Genomic DNA, 19634 nt, shown 5'->3' with positions numbered 1-19634 from the left:
AGAGTTCATGGTAGAAAAGTGTACACACTATGACAACATTGTGTTTTTGTTATGCGAGATGTAAATCTTTAGACTTTATGTTTATAGTGTGTACCAGTGAAAATTAAATTTATGCTTTAGTCCAATAAAAGAAGTTTTGGGACTTCAAAATTATATTATAAATGAACATGTCAGCCTGGAAAACAAAATGATGAATTCATCTAACCGTGAAAGGGAGATAACTAGATCTTAATTTTCTTACCTCTGGTTTCTGATATTTACAATAATCTAATTTCTGTTTTTCTGGCTTCAAATCTATGACTTGCTGAAAACATATACAGAAAAAAATTAATAAAGCTTATTCATCTGCATGACATCTTCTTTACCTTGAAGGAAAAGTCCATTAGTGACAAACCAAAAAAATTAGAACATCTACCAACGTCATTGAAGATGAAAAAAGTTTTACTTTACACAAAAAACGCCATTTCATCCATACATTGAAAACAATTAAAACTTCATCTGTATCACCCTACATTGTAACACGACAAAGATATTTTTTTTATTTGATAATTTGATAAGAAGGTTTTGTAAATTACTTAGACACCATACAGTCTAGCCTTCAATTTCTTAGTAAGTATTGCTTTTAACACATTTTTTTGTAACAACAGAGTTAAGATGATCAAGCAGATTGTTGGCATTACTGCAACATCATGTTTTTACATAAATTCTAACATTATCAAGATTTTCCTAAGTACTACAAAAGAATATGAAAAGTGCAAGTCCTCCACAGAAACTTGACTCATGTGTTTGTCCTCATGTTTTCAAAACATAAATGCCCTTTTCTTAGCAGTACCTAAAAAGTATCTAAAAATTGTCTCTATTGATGGGACAGTAGAAAGGGATTCTGTAAGTGGACCAGGATGAAAGGGGGTCAGGAAGTGGGTGGGAATTAGGGGATTGAAACTGAAATAAAGTAGGCTGGATTTTTATATGTTTTTCCAATTTCTGTTCAGGGAAGGAGTTGAAGGGCATTGGGACTGAATGGAGAACCAATACTATTCTGTCCCCTCCCAAAGGATGCAAGAAATAGTACAATATTTACCACTTGCTAGTCAGTGAGGATCCAGTGGGGCCCATTAAGGCTATTATGTGCTCATTTATCCAAAATTTTTGCATGAAATTGAAAAAATATTTCAACATAAATGAAAGAGTTCTGACCCCCTGACCCATCACTGCTAAAAATCATACTTACTTTTACAGAAGATATATTATCTAATTGTAGTATTGTCACATTATTCCTACAAAATAAATGAAATGAATGTTATTTTTTTTCTAGCACAGATTGTATTTATGTAAACATATAAAAAAATAACTCTCTGTTTGCAAATGTTTGTCAATGCATTGGGGTACCAGTTTCCCGCCCTGTAACTATGAAAATTGTACTTGGTTTGCAAATTTCTTTGGGACCCAGGCACAAAAGATTTACGTCTGTAACATCTTTGACAAATCAAAAATTATATAAAAAAGGAACATGTGTTCTCAATGATTTGCTTGAAATTAAGAGAGTTGCATGTTTTAATACATTCATGACATATGGGCCAAAGTCTTTGAGAAGTTAATTTTTTTAATGTACCATACAAATAGTAATTTATTTAAAAGTACCTATCACATGACATAAGGTTAGATGATGATGATCTAACAACTTATAACAATGGAACAGATGTACAGAAGAAAAATCTATGTGCCATTTGGCACAAACATAACACCGACTTTTAGAAAATTTCAAGCAAATTAAAACCTGTGCATTATACACACAAGGAGAGGAGGGACATAATCAACAGTCAGCTATTATAATGAATGCTTTGATGGGTGTTGACCGACATTCCCCCAACGTCATCTTCACATGTAGTCCAAGGTAATACCTTTTATTTCATACAAATTCTGGTATTTTATATACATTTTTAAGAGAGCTGTACTTACATAGATCCAACAATTAATCTATTCTCCTTTGGATCAATGAGAAGAAATCTATAATAGGATGGATCAGCACTGTATGTAGAGTACGTGGTTATATTCAAATCTGAAGTATAAAAAAATGACATGCATCAATATTGGAATAATGATCAGATTCAGAGTAAATGAGAGCACTTGTGTAATACTGTCTGATAACAGAGGAATAGGGTTAATTTATGGAAATTAACAGATGCAAATGAATCTGTATAATGTGATACTGTCACATGAGTACTTTGAAAGAATCATTTTGGCAGTCTCAATTAGTAGGGTTATTTTTGTGGTTCAATTTAACCATGAATGAAATATTCAAATGAAAACCAGAACTGTAAAATTGAAGAACTTTCCAATGAAAAGTAAAATTGTAAAATTTTACGAAATCGACAAACTTAAAAACCCAAACTAATGCACTTCTCAAAAACCACAAAATTTACACCCCACTAATATAAGTACATAAACAGTACTCAAGAACTGCAGGATAATTAATTGGAAAGAGTGAATAACTAAAATAAAATATGATGATGGAGGCTGAAGAACGCCCAGATTTAACATGTGAACGAACTTGTTTCTTGAAAAGTTTTAAAATCTTCAATTGTTCATGGCATGGGAAATTATACTTCAATTATTAGTGTTTATTTCAATTTTTGTGATCAGCAGATTGATATTTGTGTTGTGGCAGGTGAGAGTTTGAGAGTAAAAATTATAGAATTCATTTCGCATGAGAATTATGGAATTTATTACACAGATCAATAGCACTGTTATTTATATAATAATCCTATATAATCATATGCATTCATAACACATTTACTTTCTCTTTGTTTTTCAATTGTTGTATCCAACAATATTGACTGGTCCTAAGTGTGGCAACAGACTGGTTCCATAGTTGATAATATCAACAAGTGTATTGAAGAAAAATAAGAAAAGAGCTAAATCAATACCAATATATCAGAGAATGTACAAAAAGGAGGATTAAGAGTTTACTACAAACATTTATTCGTTGTCTTGCAACATCGACTACAAAATGTACCAACTTATAGGTTTTTTTTCCTTATGCACTTTCAATAAAAGAAAAAAACTGAAAAAAAAATTTAAATTAAACTAAAATTATTTTCAATAAAATTTATGAAAATAATATACAATGTACTATTTGCCACTAAAATGATTACAATTCTAGTTCAAAGAAGGCAAAGTGGGCAGAAAATGAGCATGATATATATCAGTTATAGCATTGTAAAAGAGGGCAACAAGCGAGTCTTTAAGTAGTGATAGTTACCACCTAATTGTGTTCTTTCTAACCATGAATATTTCATATAACAATATTTCCTTTGGGAGTTTCTGATAAACACCAGAAACCTATTCCTAGATGTGAAAGGACACTCCAGTGTAGGAAGGACAGTTATGGAAACTTCCCTTTGGAACAGAAACAAATGTTGACATCTTTTTATCTCCCCTGAAGTGTAATTTGACTGTACAGTCAGTATCACACACTTTATAAGAATATGAACAAAAAACAAAATCCCATTCAGCAACTTTCAACTTCTTTTTTTTTAATCAACCCAATAAGCTAATATTGATAGATGTCAACAAGAACAGGTTTATTTTTGGGTGTTACATCAAAAACAAATATGGAATGCACTGAAAACAGCATGAATCCAGTGCAAAACTTTGTCAAATCTATCAATCAATGACATGAGTTTTTACTAACAAGAATTTGGGGTGGAGCCTGACACCTCTGCTCCTAATGTGTTTTCAAAATTGATGACTTTATTGTTATTTACTTAGTGTTAAAGTCTTGACTTTCAATTTACACTGTCACAGATCATGTCAATGATACTAGGGAGGACCCAGTCACCTCCGAACTGATATACAGTTTTATAGTTACAAGTTTGTTATCATTCTCAATGGTAATAAAGACTATGCAGCTGTAATCAGATCACTATTTTCATAATAGAGTCGTCTCTTCTCACTTTCAGATCAAAATAACAGTTGGGTGGACCACACCAACACTTACACACAAGTGTTATTTCATGCCTTGACTTTCCCATTTATTGTATCAGATTGACATTCACCAGCCACTAACAACTGTACTAAACCAGTGAATCATTGACAATCAGAAAAATCAGCCACTTCAGGCTAACAGTTGATGGAATAAAATCGAACCTTAAGATAATACAATGTACATTATTCCTGTGAAATACTTAAAATTCAAGGGTACAATTGTTTTAGGGCTTTGTTTTTGCGAGTCAGTCAAGGCTAAGTTATTTCAATGAAAATTTTAAAACAGTCAAATTAGATTCATTTATTCCAAACAGAATAAAATGCAAAATCACAAAAGCAAATACCCAAGTGTAAAAACATAAACTGCAACCATATTTATCACTCAATCCAATCCTCATTGTAATGAGATTGATATTCATGTATGTTCTTTGATCTTCACTGAATGCCTTTAATCTTTAAATAAATTTGTGATAGGTCACACAGCCATTATATCTGAACACAATAAAGCAGCCAACAACTTTCTTCAATAATTTCCAATCAATTAGATGTATTTGGATTATCTTCCATATCTTTCAGTAATATTCAGTCCAAATATCCTGTAATGTAGGTATACTGGTATGTGGAGGTATGTACATAGACCTTCTGTACTGGAGCATTCTATTGAGATTTAGGTATATTGGGTTTTACTGAAAGTAACTGTCTTGGGGAACAATAGATACTGTAAATAATTGAGGAGAAAATACCATGGCATTTGTCTATGAAACAATTGGACAGAACTTGTACTGTAAATGCAAAATTTGGGTAAAATTTACAGAAATTCTTCTTTATCAGTGTCCTTCTCTCGTTACAGGTTAAATTTCCAAGGTAATTAAATCTGATTATGAAACCAACAGTTCATGTTATTCTGGCACCATCTTATCTATGCTAAATTAACTGCTGACACCCCAGTTTCATTTACTATATAAACACTCACTGGACACAATGCCAGTTCTGATTACCTTCCATGTCATGACTTTGAATCAATTTGTTTTAAACAATAAACATGCCTCGGTTTATCTCAATGTTTCAGCAGGCCAATTTTCACTGTGAGTTGGATAGAGTTACTTTCCTTTAAGAACAAGGCTGGGTTAATATAAACATTGAAATAAGATAGTGTGTCCACATATGCTAATTCAGTAAGAACTTGAGGTGATTAGTTAGTAAAATTATGTCAATATTAATCCAGATAAGAAACTCAATTTATTTGATGATAATCATATTTTTGTGAGTACCCATATCTTACTTTGTAAAAATAGAAGAAAGGGCAGCACTCCTTAGTCTGGATACCTGCAATGGTTGGATATTATATATAAAAGAGGAGTCTGAGAAAAAATTGGCTTACTCTTTCATACACAACGGTACATGAAGCTCCTTTACATTTTAAACAATTTTAATAATTCTGCTGACCACTTCTTGATCTGCTTAAATACTTCATTCGGCAGAATCCAATTTTCCAAAGAAATACCTCATATCATATTTTCTACTATTCCAAACTAGATTGTTACAATTTACAAGTATACTTCTGATAATCTAACATGTATACTTTGAAACAACCAAAGTAGTAATTTAGCTAGTAAATTATCAGACAAGAATCTTGAAGAGCAGATAACTACCCTGAGTCAGTAAAGACATGTTTCCAGTCAGTTTTCTGATCAAATTTGACAATTATAGGTGATTGTAGACATTATGACCACTATTAGCAATATATTCCTAGAAATTATCACTAAGAACCATTAAATGTAAATTCATGATCCATCATTATTTTTCACAGTTTCCATTTGATTAACTTATCATAAAAGAATCACTGACATTATCTAGTTAACTATAACTTGAATAAAGATTAGCTTTATAATTACTTCAAAGATCATTGGGTTCTTTGAGAACTAAAAAATATACTCAAGCACAAATGATGTCCATCTGTCAGAAGTTAATATTATAGGAAACAGGTGTACCAAATTTCATATTGATCTTCCAAGGTTCTATGGTTTGATAGACAGATGAATGCATGGGCCAAAAATTATCATGCCTCTCAAATAGATGACATTTCCGATTGGCACAAACAAGAAATATTGGAGCCAATGGCCACAACTGATACTTGTCAAATAGAAATGGGTTGACTCTCAAGCCCAGAATTAAGTAGCAGTCTTTATAAAAATCAGACATATGGTGATTCATGCATGTCAAAAACCCATCTAATTCACTTTTAATTCTTGTTCAGAAACAGCTATAGGCCACATAACCAGTCTTAGTTTTTCATTTGTGTGTTGCGCTTTTGAGATAAAATTCATATAGATTGTACATGAAATTAGCACTTTGCAATAGTTATTGTTCTTGATTTGGTTTGATTTGGTTGATTTTAGTGAGAAACTGAAGTGCAGATTTCTCGAAAATACAGATCTAAATACAGGAGGACTATTGTCAAATAAAAATATAGCATATGTAGACCAAAAAAGCATTGATTGTTCTGTGGGTTTTTCTACAGCATGAATCACCTTACCATAAGCAGTGTCTGAATTTTATATGGACTGATACTTAAATCCTACTAAACCAGTAATGGTAGTTTCAGAAAAAACTGTTCCAAAAAAGTGTAACGTACATATGGGCAGACATGGGAAAAATAGGAAACCCTCTTTTTCAAAGAGCAGGAGAATAAAAATGTCTTAATTACCAATTGAAAAGGTAGTGATAAAAAATCTTTCAATTTTCAATAACTTACGTAGATGTTTTTTTGCATAGTCAGAATTGAAAAAGGAAGCTGGTAAATAGATTTTTTCTAGCAATCAATTTCTTTATCTTTTCAGGATATACAGGAAATGAAGGAGAACAATCTCTGCATCCCTGATGACAAATCCATACATTAAATCCATGTTTTTTTTTATCTCATATCATCACTCCTAAATATATTGGCATTATATTTCCTCTCATGTCAATATTGTTACAGGAAAATTTAACTTACAAAATCTTTTAGCATTTTTATCAAAATCTAAATCATTTTCACATTATAACAGCTATTCCTTATCAGACATTTCCGCCTTACATATTCCCTTCCTCTTTTTATAAAAAGGTATAATCTCTAATAACAGTTCCTATCTTCCACTTGTACTTTTTAGACTACAGGTTCATTTCTCTTTTCTGTCTTGTTAAGAACCAACATATGACATTTCAACCCAACCACATACTTTATTTGCCTGTGCCAAGCCAGGAACCTGTTATACAGTAGCTGATGTTGTTTTTTTTATGTTCAGTGTTGTTCGTTTTATGTTTTTTCTATAGATTAGGTTGATTTTCATGAATAGCTTCACATAATTTATTTTGGGACTGTTTACAGCTTGCTTTATGGTATTGGTTTTGCCAATCATTGAAGACCATGTGTAGAAATTTAATTGTTCATTGCTTGGCATTTGGTCGATGACTATCTCATTGGCAATCATTCCACATCTCCTATTTTTATATGTACCATCTATATCCCATTGCTGAACATCAGTCTTTCTGAATAGTTGCTATAGAATTTCATGCTGAGAAGAAATACTACATTGTAACAGAAAGTGATACTTTATTTTCATGTATTTCTCTGTTCATTCCTAAAATTTTGAATGTTTGCATGCTAGAAAAATACCATTCTTACAATATTACTACAAAAATACTTTTGAGTAACTGATTTTTTAGGTTTAGGGAAAAAATGTCAGTTCATAATTTCTTGTTTGCCAAACCCACAAGACCAAAACTATTGGTACCCCACCAACAATAATGCATTCAGAGTACCTTGACTACTTTGTCAAACAAATATATTTTATTTCTAACTCAGACATAGCATTAAAAGTATTGAATTAATGCCAGACTGCAATCATGAGAAACAGACAGGTTCTAATGTAGATATTGTTTTTGACAACTGTATAAATGAACAAAGTAATGGATTCTACTGTAGATGTAATAGTGTTAAGGAATAAAGTAATGGATTCTACTGTCAATAAAATCAAGTTTGACCACCTGTATAAATGAACAAAGTAATGGATTCTGGTTGCCATTAACACCTTAATACACTATTTACCTCTTTACTACCTACAATAAATGTTTCTTTTATTGTTATTTCATAGTCATTAGTAAAAAGGTCTGCAAAGGTAAAGAAAGTCATAAATATCATCAGAAAGCTACAGAAACAAGCTTCAATCAGAGAGGATGGTATCATCTATCATCAGCCAAGGAGATAAAACATCTTGTCTTTTATTTACAAAAACTAAAGTAAAAGTCATGACTTAAATATAGGTAATGGGATTGAGTAGTGTACTTTTTATTAACTACTTATAAACTTGAGTGAAACTGATTGTAGATAATAAAGATGAACAATTCCTCTTAGAAATAGTATATATATGCGCTACACAGCTGATTTCTATCTGTACTCTTGTCTAAGCATGTTGTAATGTATGTTCAGCAATATACAACTTCCCTGGTCAACCTTTCACAAGGCCTTTACCCTCTAACTATCAACAATAGGCCCAAATTAGATTGATGAACCTTGCTTCTTCCTACTTATCACCTAATATCCAGTAAAAGTTTTGTACCTTTCCACTGTTGTCCCGATAATAGCTTTGATCTGGAATAGTTCACACAAGATACAGCCATTGTAAGATAGAAAGGAACATAGTACCTGTCTATGTAATTGGCATCTGGTGTGAGAAAATGTTGATAAAAGCTAAATGCCTGATTTCATACTAATTATTTATTCCCATTGTTTTCTTGAATCAAGGGTATCTAGGTTATACCCTAGACATGATCCACTCATTTTAATCTTGGTTTAATTTCGAAAACTTTAAAACAAGCCTATTGTTAATGTAAATTAAACCTTGTCTTCTGTGGTAAATCTTGAACAAGATGAAACTGGTCATTCATAATCCTGCTTTCATCAAAGGATTATATGAACAAATTGAAACAGCAAGGCACAATATAAATTCAAATTTCTCACAGTAGAAATCCTAAAATATGTTGTAAAAATCTGAGATCTATAATTGAAACAGTCTGATTGCATTCCAAGCAGGCAGGTTATACTCAATGTCAGCTAACACATCTGATACATGTACCGATAATGGGTGAATTTTAGTAAGATCTAATACAATGTAGATTACAAAAGAATATCAATCACCCATTGCCAAACTTTGATGATTGAATCTGGATAATCTTTTAGACTTGATTACATAATCAAACCATCAGTATCAAGATATTTTGTTTATAAACACTAATTCTAATCTGGCACAGATTAAAGGGTGCGGTTGATTTCATATCCTATCCATGAGGTGCGTTTGAAATGCACTTAGCCCTTTTAGCATTTGTTGAAGTATCAAGTATTAGGTCATATCAGGAAAGATTGCATGCGCTAATAAAAATTTTGACAGCATCAATTTAAGTTACAAGACTGCATGAAGTGATGAAAATTGGCCAATTTATTTGGTTACGTAAGAGTAAATTACTGTCTCGTCATTTATAATTTGAAAATTGAAATGATAATTAAAGGACATCACAGAATTATCAAAGAGAAAGACTTGTAATTGTATCCTTTGCTTCAATCTTATTTAAATTCTATTACACTGAAAGGGCAAGAGAAGTATCTACATGCCTTACAATACAATTGCCCTGATTCTGAAAATGCCAAATGACTGTTCGGCATTAGAAATAGGTTTGTTTTTACATGGAAATAATTACTGTTGCATTAAATTTTCCCATAACATTTATCTGCCAAAATTTATGGTTTTAATCAATATCTGCAATTGATAAGTCCTTTCCAATCTTTTGCAGAGGTATAATTTGCTATTTCAAAACTATCTATATTCAAATCACTTCAGTGCACTTGAATGAGCTCCAATGATGATTTTCATTAATGAGTAATGCTCATGCCTTTAAAAAAAATACACTGTGGACAGCAGACCTCTTAAGCTAGCAGTGTGATACATAGTATACAATACTTGCCAGTGATACATACACAGAATAAGAGGTTTGTTAAGAAGATTAAATCCCTTCCTTTTCATTAGTCTTTACATATGGCAAGCTTTATCATACCAGACACAGATCCTGAAATTCAGGAGAGGGGGAAGTCCAGTAAAAAAGGGGAGTTCCAGGATATTAAAGGGTCATCTTTTGCTCTCAAAATACAACATATCAACAAAATTTTGAACTTAAGTTGGGTTCCAACCTTCAGACCCCCTTGAATCTGCCAATGCCTACTCCCAATTCCATCCTGTCCACCCCTCATCTAGTATAAACAAGTTATTAATAGAAACCTACAAAACAATGTTATTTTGAGCATGACAATCTCTAATCAAATCAATATCTATCACCCACAACTAGATCTGACAAACAGACACATTCTCTGTCTCTAGAGATTCCAAAACACAAAACAATGGAAATTCTACAGAAATTAGATACTGCTCTTGCTCTCTGTTGGAATTGGAAAACTAATGTAGAATGACATGAAGTCTTGGGAGAATTGAAGGAACTACCTGAAATAATGACCTCCTTATCAATTATCACATAAACATTTCATTTCTTCCTTTTATCAATTATTTTTTTTATTTTTGGCTAACAATGTGTCATGTGCACTCAACAATAACTAATAAATGAAATATTCAGCATGAAAAAATACTAAATTGATAAGAAAATTGTGGATAATTGTCATAGAACCATTCAAGAGTGTAATTTTCAGAGGGCGATCTCATTATCTCCTTGTAACCTCATACAAAACTGATCAAGATTATAAGAAATAGTTGTTATGTTTTCACTGATTGACAAGAAAAGGATTTTAGAGATTCATCAGACATAGCAATAAAGGTTGGCTAAGGACAGCCATCACATCACATCATCATAAAACCATCCTAACAACACTGTCTGGCAACCTTGTGACACAAGAAGAATATCAGTGGTAACCATGAAACAAACATTCATTACTGCAGGCAAAATAATACACAAAGGTGATTATATAGAACAGATGCACCCAGCTCAAAATGGCTCATTAACAAAGGGCTCATTAACGGAACTATGACATGTTTGCTGTTTGTTCGTTGACACTGTTCATAACATCTATATTGGAATTTCTGAGTTCTCTAGGATTGCTTGGTTGGGGTCTAGTTTCATAAAAAAAATCAAATTAATTTCCCCCACATATCTTTTCTCAGGTAATATTTAAAGCAAACAGTTTGCTTGATATTAAAGATCTGAGTTTAGGAAAATCTAAATTAGAGAATATAATATACATGTATACACCTCTACAATGTCCAGTTTCCAAAACACAAAAATGACAAAGATGGAATATGAATTCTTATTCAATCAATCAACTGACAGATTTGAGAGTCAAACAATTCAAACAAGTTGACATTCTCAAAGAAAAGGAGAACAACATAAAGTATCTACGTGTTCTCTTTTACTCCTTGGCTTTCACATAGACCGCCTATTAATACCACAAGAATTTACTGTATACATATCAATTTTTGCGATTGATAATTTTCGTGCATTCTCTGCGGTGAACATGTTCACAGGTATCAATTTTCATGGTTTCAAAAAATGTTTAGCAATGTATAGTTAAAGAAGATATTTTGCTTTTAGTTTTTCATGCTTTTCTGTTCACCACATAAATAGCAAAAATCAGTACATTTACAGTATTTAAAACTACCACTGTAAGCATTAAAGGTCACCAAACTAGAAAAGTCCATGGCAAAACTATATATATGTAGATGTATTACTTGATAAATTACATGTAACTAAACCAGTACAACACATCTTTGTCACTGAGCTAGTTTGATCTAAAGTGAAACCCCACTTCAACTTCAAAAGGACACGTTAAAGATGAAACACAGCTGCAATTTCCTCATATAGACTACAAACAACATCAAAGCAAAAAGTTGAATGACATGAAAAAAAAAGAAAACACAGGTCATCATATACTTGCTACAAGTCCCTCTTTATTAAATATAAATGACACAGAAAATCTATGTAATCTGATAATGCCACTACTAACTTCTGTAAAAGATCTCCAACGATAATTTGCTATCAGAGGGATATATGAATTCATTTTTGTTAAAATTTAGTCCTCTTTGCTCCTTACAGAACATAGGGCTGAAACAGTCATCTGCCATTTAACTCTGTCTTGAGCAATTTGCTTGGCTTCTCTTCAGGTGGTTCCAATGTTATCTAGTTCTTTCAATTTTGTTCTTCTCCAGCTGTGTGTAGGAATACATGCAATCAATAAACTTTTTCATATATTCTTGAATATAAAAAGAGGGATTTTTGACAAGATTAAGGTCATCACGCCAGAGCTGATTTAATGCTTATATGAAGAAACTGTATTAGACCCAAGTGTGCAAACCAGGGATATGTAGTTAAAAACTGAACAACAGATAATTGTTCTACGTGGTTTTAGGAAAATTATACATTGTAACTAATTTAATAAGTCAAAAGAAAAAATAGATGAAGATAAAGTTCACAGATATACAATCTCAAACAATTACTTAAAGCATGAAACTACAACATTTCAATGCTGTCATGGTTATCAACATGAGTGTGCTACATGTGACAAGATAACAATCAGTGCCAAAAAAAAAACCCACAAAAAAACAACACTTACAAATCATTTTTTTTTAAAAAACATTCTACGCTATTTCTTTTACTGTCTAAACAAATGAGGTTATCTACTAACTATATCTCTGATACTCATTTTCTCCTAATACTAAATGTATCTTGTTTTATCAACCAATGCTACTTAACTACATCTAGTAACTAATTTACTGAACAAACAAACAGTTTGGTATTTTTGCCATTACCCTAGTTAAAAGTTACCAAACTGAAAATAAAGTTTTGGCCTAATACCAAAGCCTAAATTCTGTCTAATGTGACAAGATATCAGATTGAATGTCATGGGGTCCATTAGTATATAATTACATCAGGTTTCAGGCACAAGATTTTGACAGACCAAAGTCAGATCAACCATGGGTGGGTTTGGTCATCTTCACCACCAAGATGTTATCATAGAAGCAGGTAATATATGAAGAAAATATGATTGTATATGTCATGTAACTGATACCTACCATTTGATACAGCATCAATTTATTAGCAGGCAGTTTTGAATAAATGATACCTTGAGTCACAAGAATAGCAATCCTTAAGATAAACTAGTCTATAATGATCACTTCAGACAAAAGGGTTCAAACAGTCACAATTTCTCCTCTATAGTATAGTGGTACACAATATAGTATTAAGGCTAACCAATAATGGTGTTGACATAAAGGGTCAGTCAGGGTATGATGATAAAGGTTGTCCTACTGCCCGGGACAAGTAAAACTGACTTTAGGACAAGTGGAATTCAGATTACAGTTGTCTGAAAGGCCACTGAAATTTCTTGAAATGTCATTAGAGACACTACTTGGGACAAGCTAATATCAATTTTGGACAAATATATGTGGTGAACTTCTTGCCCCATAGGACAAGTTCGACAAAAAGTTGCTGTCATTCCCTGTCAGTGTGAACTTACTAAATTGGTATGGTAGCTTAATAAGTCAAGAAACCTCGCAGTGTTATAGTTGACCAGTAATCCAAATTCTCATGGTTACAGAATACCATTCAAGCCATCCCTTTCTAAATAACCTTTTCAATAATCTAGTTTCTTTCATGTCATTTCAACTACAGACATGAAGATTTAATATGGTTTAAATTTTAGAATGACATCCAGATTATCCTTTTCCAAGTTCATTGACAGAGGTTAGGGTCACCTTACATGTTGAGATGTAGAGATGTAACTTTACCTGACCCAAATTTCACTTGCCCCGGGTAACGGAAATTAGGAATCCTAAAACACTAATAAGTACACATGAACCATGGAAAAAAGGCCTAAAAATTTGCTGTGTAACGCATCACATGAAATATTGTTCATACATCATCCATGGCTGTTTGGACCTTAAGGTGACCTTAAGGTCAAACTGGACCACAGGCATCTCTACATATTAACGAAATTGTCTAGTCATGTTTGACCCTTAACTAAGCAACTTAGTACAACATCATCTTTATCTCCTATTACAAGTAACATGTATACTTTTTATGTAAAGACCTGATAGCTTTTTACATTGTGTAGACTAATAATTTCATCTCTCATTTGTCCGATATAAAAGAAACATCCAAATTACAACAGACAAGTACCTCATGTTATCATTTTGCTATCATAATATCACATCACTTCTATATCACTTTTCAAATTCTACCTGCAATTTGTGCATTCAGTGGATAATCTTTTCTTAAATTGACATCCAATATCTAAACCCACCTGACTTTTTACTTTGGTAAGATGCATGTTAACATGGAGAACTATAAGAAAACAATATAATTTACAATGATTTAGGTACAAATAAATCTTAAACTGGTATCCGTGCTGTCTCAATAGACACACTGGTATCAGCGCTGTCTCAATAGACACATGTCACAAGTTGTTTTTTGGCCCAGATAAAAACACTCCATTTATTATGACCAAATTAAGCACTTATATGACAAAATATCTTGAATTTGAAGAATCTCTTCCCATTTATCTATCAACATTTGTATCTTGTCCCTACTTGTACCACTATTATATAACCTGTGTCAAGAAGAACTATGCTGATGACCTTGTCTTCTTCTCAGACACGCCTTTTTTTTCAGTCAAGTGTCGAACACAGCGATATCGAACCATTCAACAAAGGTGTAGTTATTTAGAAAACCTTTTGTATGGAATTCTCTATGAGATACACCACTGTGCCGTTTATGGCTATCTTTTATAACAAGTTATATCGGCACAAAGGAGGATAAATAAGCAGGTTGATGAAAAAACATTTGAACAAAGTCATACTTGTGAACAATTGCACTGACGTCAAGTGCTATCAAAAAGCGATAATTGAACTGCTTTTAGTGTGACCAAAATATATATAATCTGAAGTCAATCTTTGGTCGTGATGTACTGATAACAACTGCAGTCCTTGCCCTAAGGAAATCATTACATAAGAAAATCATCAGTTTTGTCACCATTGTGAATACCAGGTACATCTAATTCTGATTTTCTGCACTTCTCCTAAAAAAAAGCCATTAAACACAAAGACAATTTTGTATTTAAACAATTTCAGTAAAATCAAGAATTGTGCAAAACATTACTTTTAGAAGCCTCCAACAAATTAACAAGGTACAATTTATCAGACAATAGTATCAGGACAAAAGAGATAATTTCATCTGTCTAAACTATCAGAGTGTGTAATAATTATTACTTCTTTTCAGCCACAATATCATTAAAGATGGTTATCTAACTAATTGCTCCTCTTAACTACTTTCTAACCATATCACACCATGAATTGAGTGCAAAATTCACCCCCAATCTACAAAGATCTGAAGAACACTATTAAGTCTCGAGCTATGTTTTTTCCATGTGTAATTGACCACTTCATAAATTTTGCCATTGTTTGATCAGAAGAACAGATGCTAGCATGAAAAGGAGTGAAACTGTACCAGAATAAAACAAATCGTTAGTTTATCTTTTTGTATCATAATCTTTCTAATTAATAAAACTGCATCAAAGATGTTAAAGGAGTCTATAAAAGCATATGGTGGGATCAATACTAAGGTTTTAACTGTTGATTTTCAAAACAAAAGGCTATGTATGCAGTTATATTATGTTCACATTCACTTTGTAGTCTATGAATATGTAAAAGGTTTAATTTTTGAGTTTATACATGTACATGTATATATAATCTACATTGATAGGGAGTTGATTATAAAATTTCTCACACTGAGATAAATAAATTTTCATATTTTTAATATTAAGGCTTGCTAAGATATTCAAAATATAAAAATTTATTCCTCAAGATATTAGAAACTTCATTATCCATGAGCTTAAGTTGTAGATTCTGTAACTCTTAATTTTTCAAAAACAAAAATAATACAATTGGCCTAAAAATGTCGAAAATTCCCCAAAAATAAATAGCTCATGAAACGCTGCATCTAAGATTTGCACACAAACATTATTTACAATTACAGTATAATAATGTTAATCAGTTAATGTTATACTTTTCATACACTTCAATTTTTCATAATTATCTTCAAAAAGCATATTTAAGGTCAAAATATTCCAAAATATAACTTGTATTAACGAAATAGAAAAAAATAAAAAAAATGACCAGTAACATCCTGGAATACTAATTTTCCATGCTGTTATTAGACAACAGAAGAAGAAAATTTAGGCGCTGTAAAACCTAGATTGAACCCACCATTTCGTTTGAAGTGCCTGTACCAAGTCAGGACCATTGCAGTACCAGCTGCTCCAATGGTGTAATATCTATTTTGCCAGATTTATTTTGGACTTGACTTGATTATGAATCGGATTAGTGTTCAGTAATTTTGTTGCTTTCAAAATCTCTAAATCTAATCCTGCCAGTTTCCTATAGGAACCAATAAACACAATTTTACATTTGCTTAGCAGTAATGGAAGAATTATTTGCTCTTTATACTATTTACAAATATCACATTAGGTTGTAATTATACCATGCTATGATAATAATAACAGAAATTCACCATACTTTAAGGTCTAATGAATGAATTACATTATTACAATCCCTCTTTCGATAAGGGCCACACACTTTAAATTACAATTAGGTTAGACCTATCAATTTCTCAGTAATAACACAAGTAATATAGAACAATCTGTTCCTTTGTTGCAAAATATTTGTCGGTCTGCATATCAGATTTTTTACTTTCATAAATCTTGAACCGATTTATAATGCATAATCATAAAATTTCATTATTATGAAAAGCTTTAACATGCAGACTTGATGACACTTTGATAGCATTCATATTTTTTAAAAGAAATATTATATTTTGTATTGTTTAAGTTTAGATGTGATAGTCTCAAGTTGTCCCTTCTAAATAATAAGAGAAGAAAAATATTTTGTGAAATTTGTTATCCATTTTGGTTTGATTACAAAATGATATTTCAAGTTTTTGTAAATTTGAAAAGAGTCCAGTCATAAAAATATAAAGATAACTCAGACAATCTTTTATAGACAAAAAAATATTAAGCTTTGTTTGGTAAGAAAGGTTTTCATTATCTGATGATGTTAGTAAGGAAAAGAAGAGGTCAAAGTTCATGCATAGATGTGATATGTTATCTATACTGATATAACCAAAACATGCAACAATTCCCCACCCAACTTTCTTATGTTTATATATACATTACTTTACATATTAATTCTATGTTTAAACTAATTGATAAAAAATTGCATACAATGCAAATGTTACTTTGTTGAGGTATGCAGAAATTTTGGCATTTATGGACAATAATTCAAAAATCATGAAAATAAATTGTTCTGCAACTACTTTGAATCATAAATTACAGAGAAAAATAGATCAGTAAAAAAAACCACTAAATTTCCAGTGTATATTTACCAAGCAACACAGATAATTTAACTACTAAAAACATTCTCTATTGGCTCAATTTCAATATCTGTTTCAACATTTTAGCTTCTGTTTTGACAATATCATCAAAATGCAACAGCAGTTCCTATAAAAGTAGCAAAAAGTAATGACTGAAAAAATACTCCTTATGCAGATTTAAAAAAAACCAAAAAAACATGCAAAAACACACATGGCTTGCTCCAAGAATAATGTTGAACACCAGAACAACTAGATGCATAACCATCATGCTTGTTTTTAATTCATTAATTAGTTTATTTACTTCCTGACTGAAAATCACTTAGTAATCTTGACTGTTACTAATAATGTGTGAGTCGTAAACTGAGGGGAATAGGCAGCCTGTAATACTCATTAATACCATTAGGAATTTTTTGCTTCATGATAAAGCAGGAGTTATACAATAAATAGGAACTACTAAATGTAATGTATATTATGACAAACTTGTCAAAACTTTGGATGGTTATCTCCCAGAAAAATAACAAGTCTATCAGTTTCCCATGAAATTCAAACCACCCATGCTAAATATTGTCACCAAAATGCCCCAAAGGCTTTATACTTGTTAGATAATCTAAAATATGTACATGATCTCTGTGATTATGTTTAGGTTTCCTCTTAGAAATATATTATGCATAAACTAAGTCTTGTAGAAGTTTCCAAGGGAATCACACTTAAGGAAACTGTTTAAACCAGCTGTATAAAAAATCTCAATTTGAGATTTTTCTCATATCCTTGAATATTTCTTTTCCAATTTCATGATATATGATTAGTCTAAATTTTGAGTTGAAATACGATTTGAGAACCTGGACCTAGTTTTCTTGAACATTATGAAGAATGATATCTTCAGAAACCGAAATCTTTCACTTCTAGCTTGCCAATATTTAAGATCACCAATACTTTGAAAATAATTAAATAAAAAAACAATTATGAAACCCCAAAAAAGACAACCAAAACAGATATAATTAATGTGGAAGGTTACTAAGTTCCATACAAAAATGATTCTTTTTTGCAATTTCTACCAAAGTGTTCCTTTCATTTGAAGATCATACTAAAAAGCGGAAGATACAGGTGAAACTTAAGAGTGCCTTAGGTCAACCATCAACCAAAGTTCCAAAAACCTTCAATGCTTTATTTACTCAGTTCTTACCATCATAATCAACAAATTTTGAAAAAATCATCAAGTCATTTGGCAAACCATCAGAAGTATAATAAAATACATGATCAGAATTATGAAGAAAAGGTGTGTGCATGGCATTTGATCTTGGATTCCATAAATTTGGAACATACTGAGAAATTTGATTTTTTATATTTCTCAGATCTAAACAAGTACATCATTTATGACAAATGAGTTGTGACAAGTACTACCACTTCATGTTACATAACCCGACATTCATTGCCATATGTTTTACTCATGGAGGATGAACGATGTTAGCCTTTATATACCCTTCATGTGAGGTGATACTGTTAAACAACTCATTTTTGTGAGAGATCTATTTTGGATATTTTTTAGAACAAGTAAACACGAAAATAAATTAGTCAAAAATAAGGAATGTCAATGCACAGAGTCTACAAGTAAAAAAAAACAATATCAGACCAAAATTGAGTTAACATCTGGAAACATGAAAAGCTACAAAAATAAGTTGGTTATTGAAATGACAATTTGGAAAGAGATTTAATTATTAAACCATGAGTTTAATTAGCATAAAAAAGGCTTGAAAATGTCATTTTGATTTGCAATTATTATGATTAAAAAAGTAAAAGAGAACAAAGAAAGAAAGGATATATGGCAAGCATCATTTATACTACAAATCATGGTAAGTACAATGCAGAATAAGCTAAATCTAAGCATGACAAAGACCAGCAATAAAATCACAATACTGTTATTCATGTGTTCACAAGAACAGCTGAGTGGAGGATAGAAGGTAATATTCTCATAAGAAAATACAGAGAAAATTTGAAAAGCAGACCTTAGAATAGTAAGATTAATGATGAAAGAGACATAGTACAGATTGATGACTGCATTAACATAAGAATTTCTGGCAAACTAGCTTACATCATGACCTAACAATTCAACAATAACATATATGAATGTCTTGATTCCATTTAACTTCCTTGTCAAAAGAGATTCCATAGGTTCTCTCACTGCCAGAAGGTGA

At 31.6% G+C, this 19634-nt stretch overlaps 1 protein-coding gene across 4 annotated transcripts in view; it reads right to left on the bottom strand.

Annotated features, from left to right (window-relative positions):
- Positions 1-19634, bottom strand: part of LOC148621438 (semaphorin-2A-like) — a 77360-nt gene that overhangs the window by 13431 nt on the left and 44295 nt on the right. For all 4 annotated transcript variants that reach the window (XM_088575822.1, XM_088575821.1, XM_088575823.1 and 1 more), the window contains 3 exons: positions 1960-2059; positions 1232-1277; positions 242-304 (listed from right to left, as the gene is read on the bottom strand). In XM_088575822.1, the coding sequence (XP_088431948.1) occupies positions 242-304; positions 1232-1277; positions 1960-2059 (209 nt within the window). The remainder of the gene's footprint in view (positions 1-241; positions 305-1231; positions 1278-1959; positions 2060-19634) is intronic.

This window comes from Perna viridis, chromosome 3 (genome assembly GCF_037379345.1).
Source record: "Perna viridis isolate PV_CMFRI_1.1 ecotype Kerala chromosome 3, ASM3737934v1, whole genome shotgun sequence".
Taxonomy (NCBI): Eukaryota; Metazoa; Mollusca; class Bivalvia; order Mytilida; family Mytilidae; genus Perna; species Perna viridis.
This window is presented reverse-complemented; position numbering and strand designations above follow the sequence as displayed.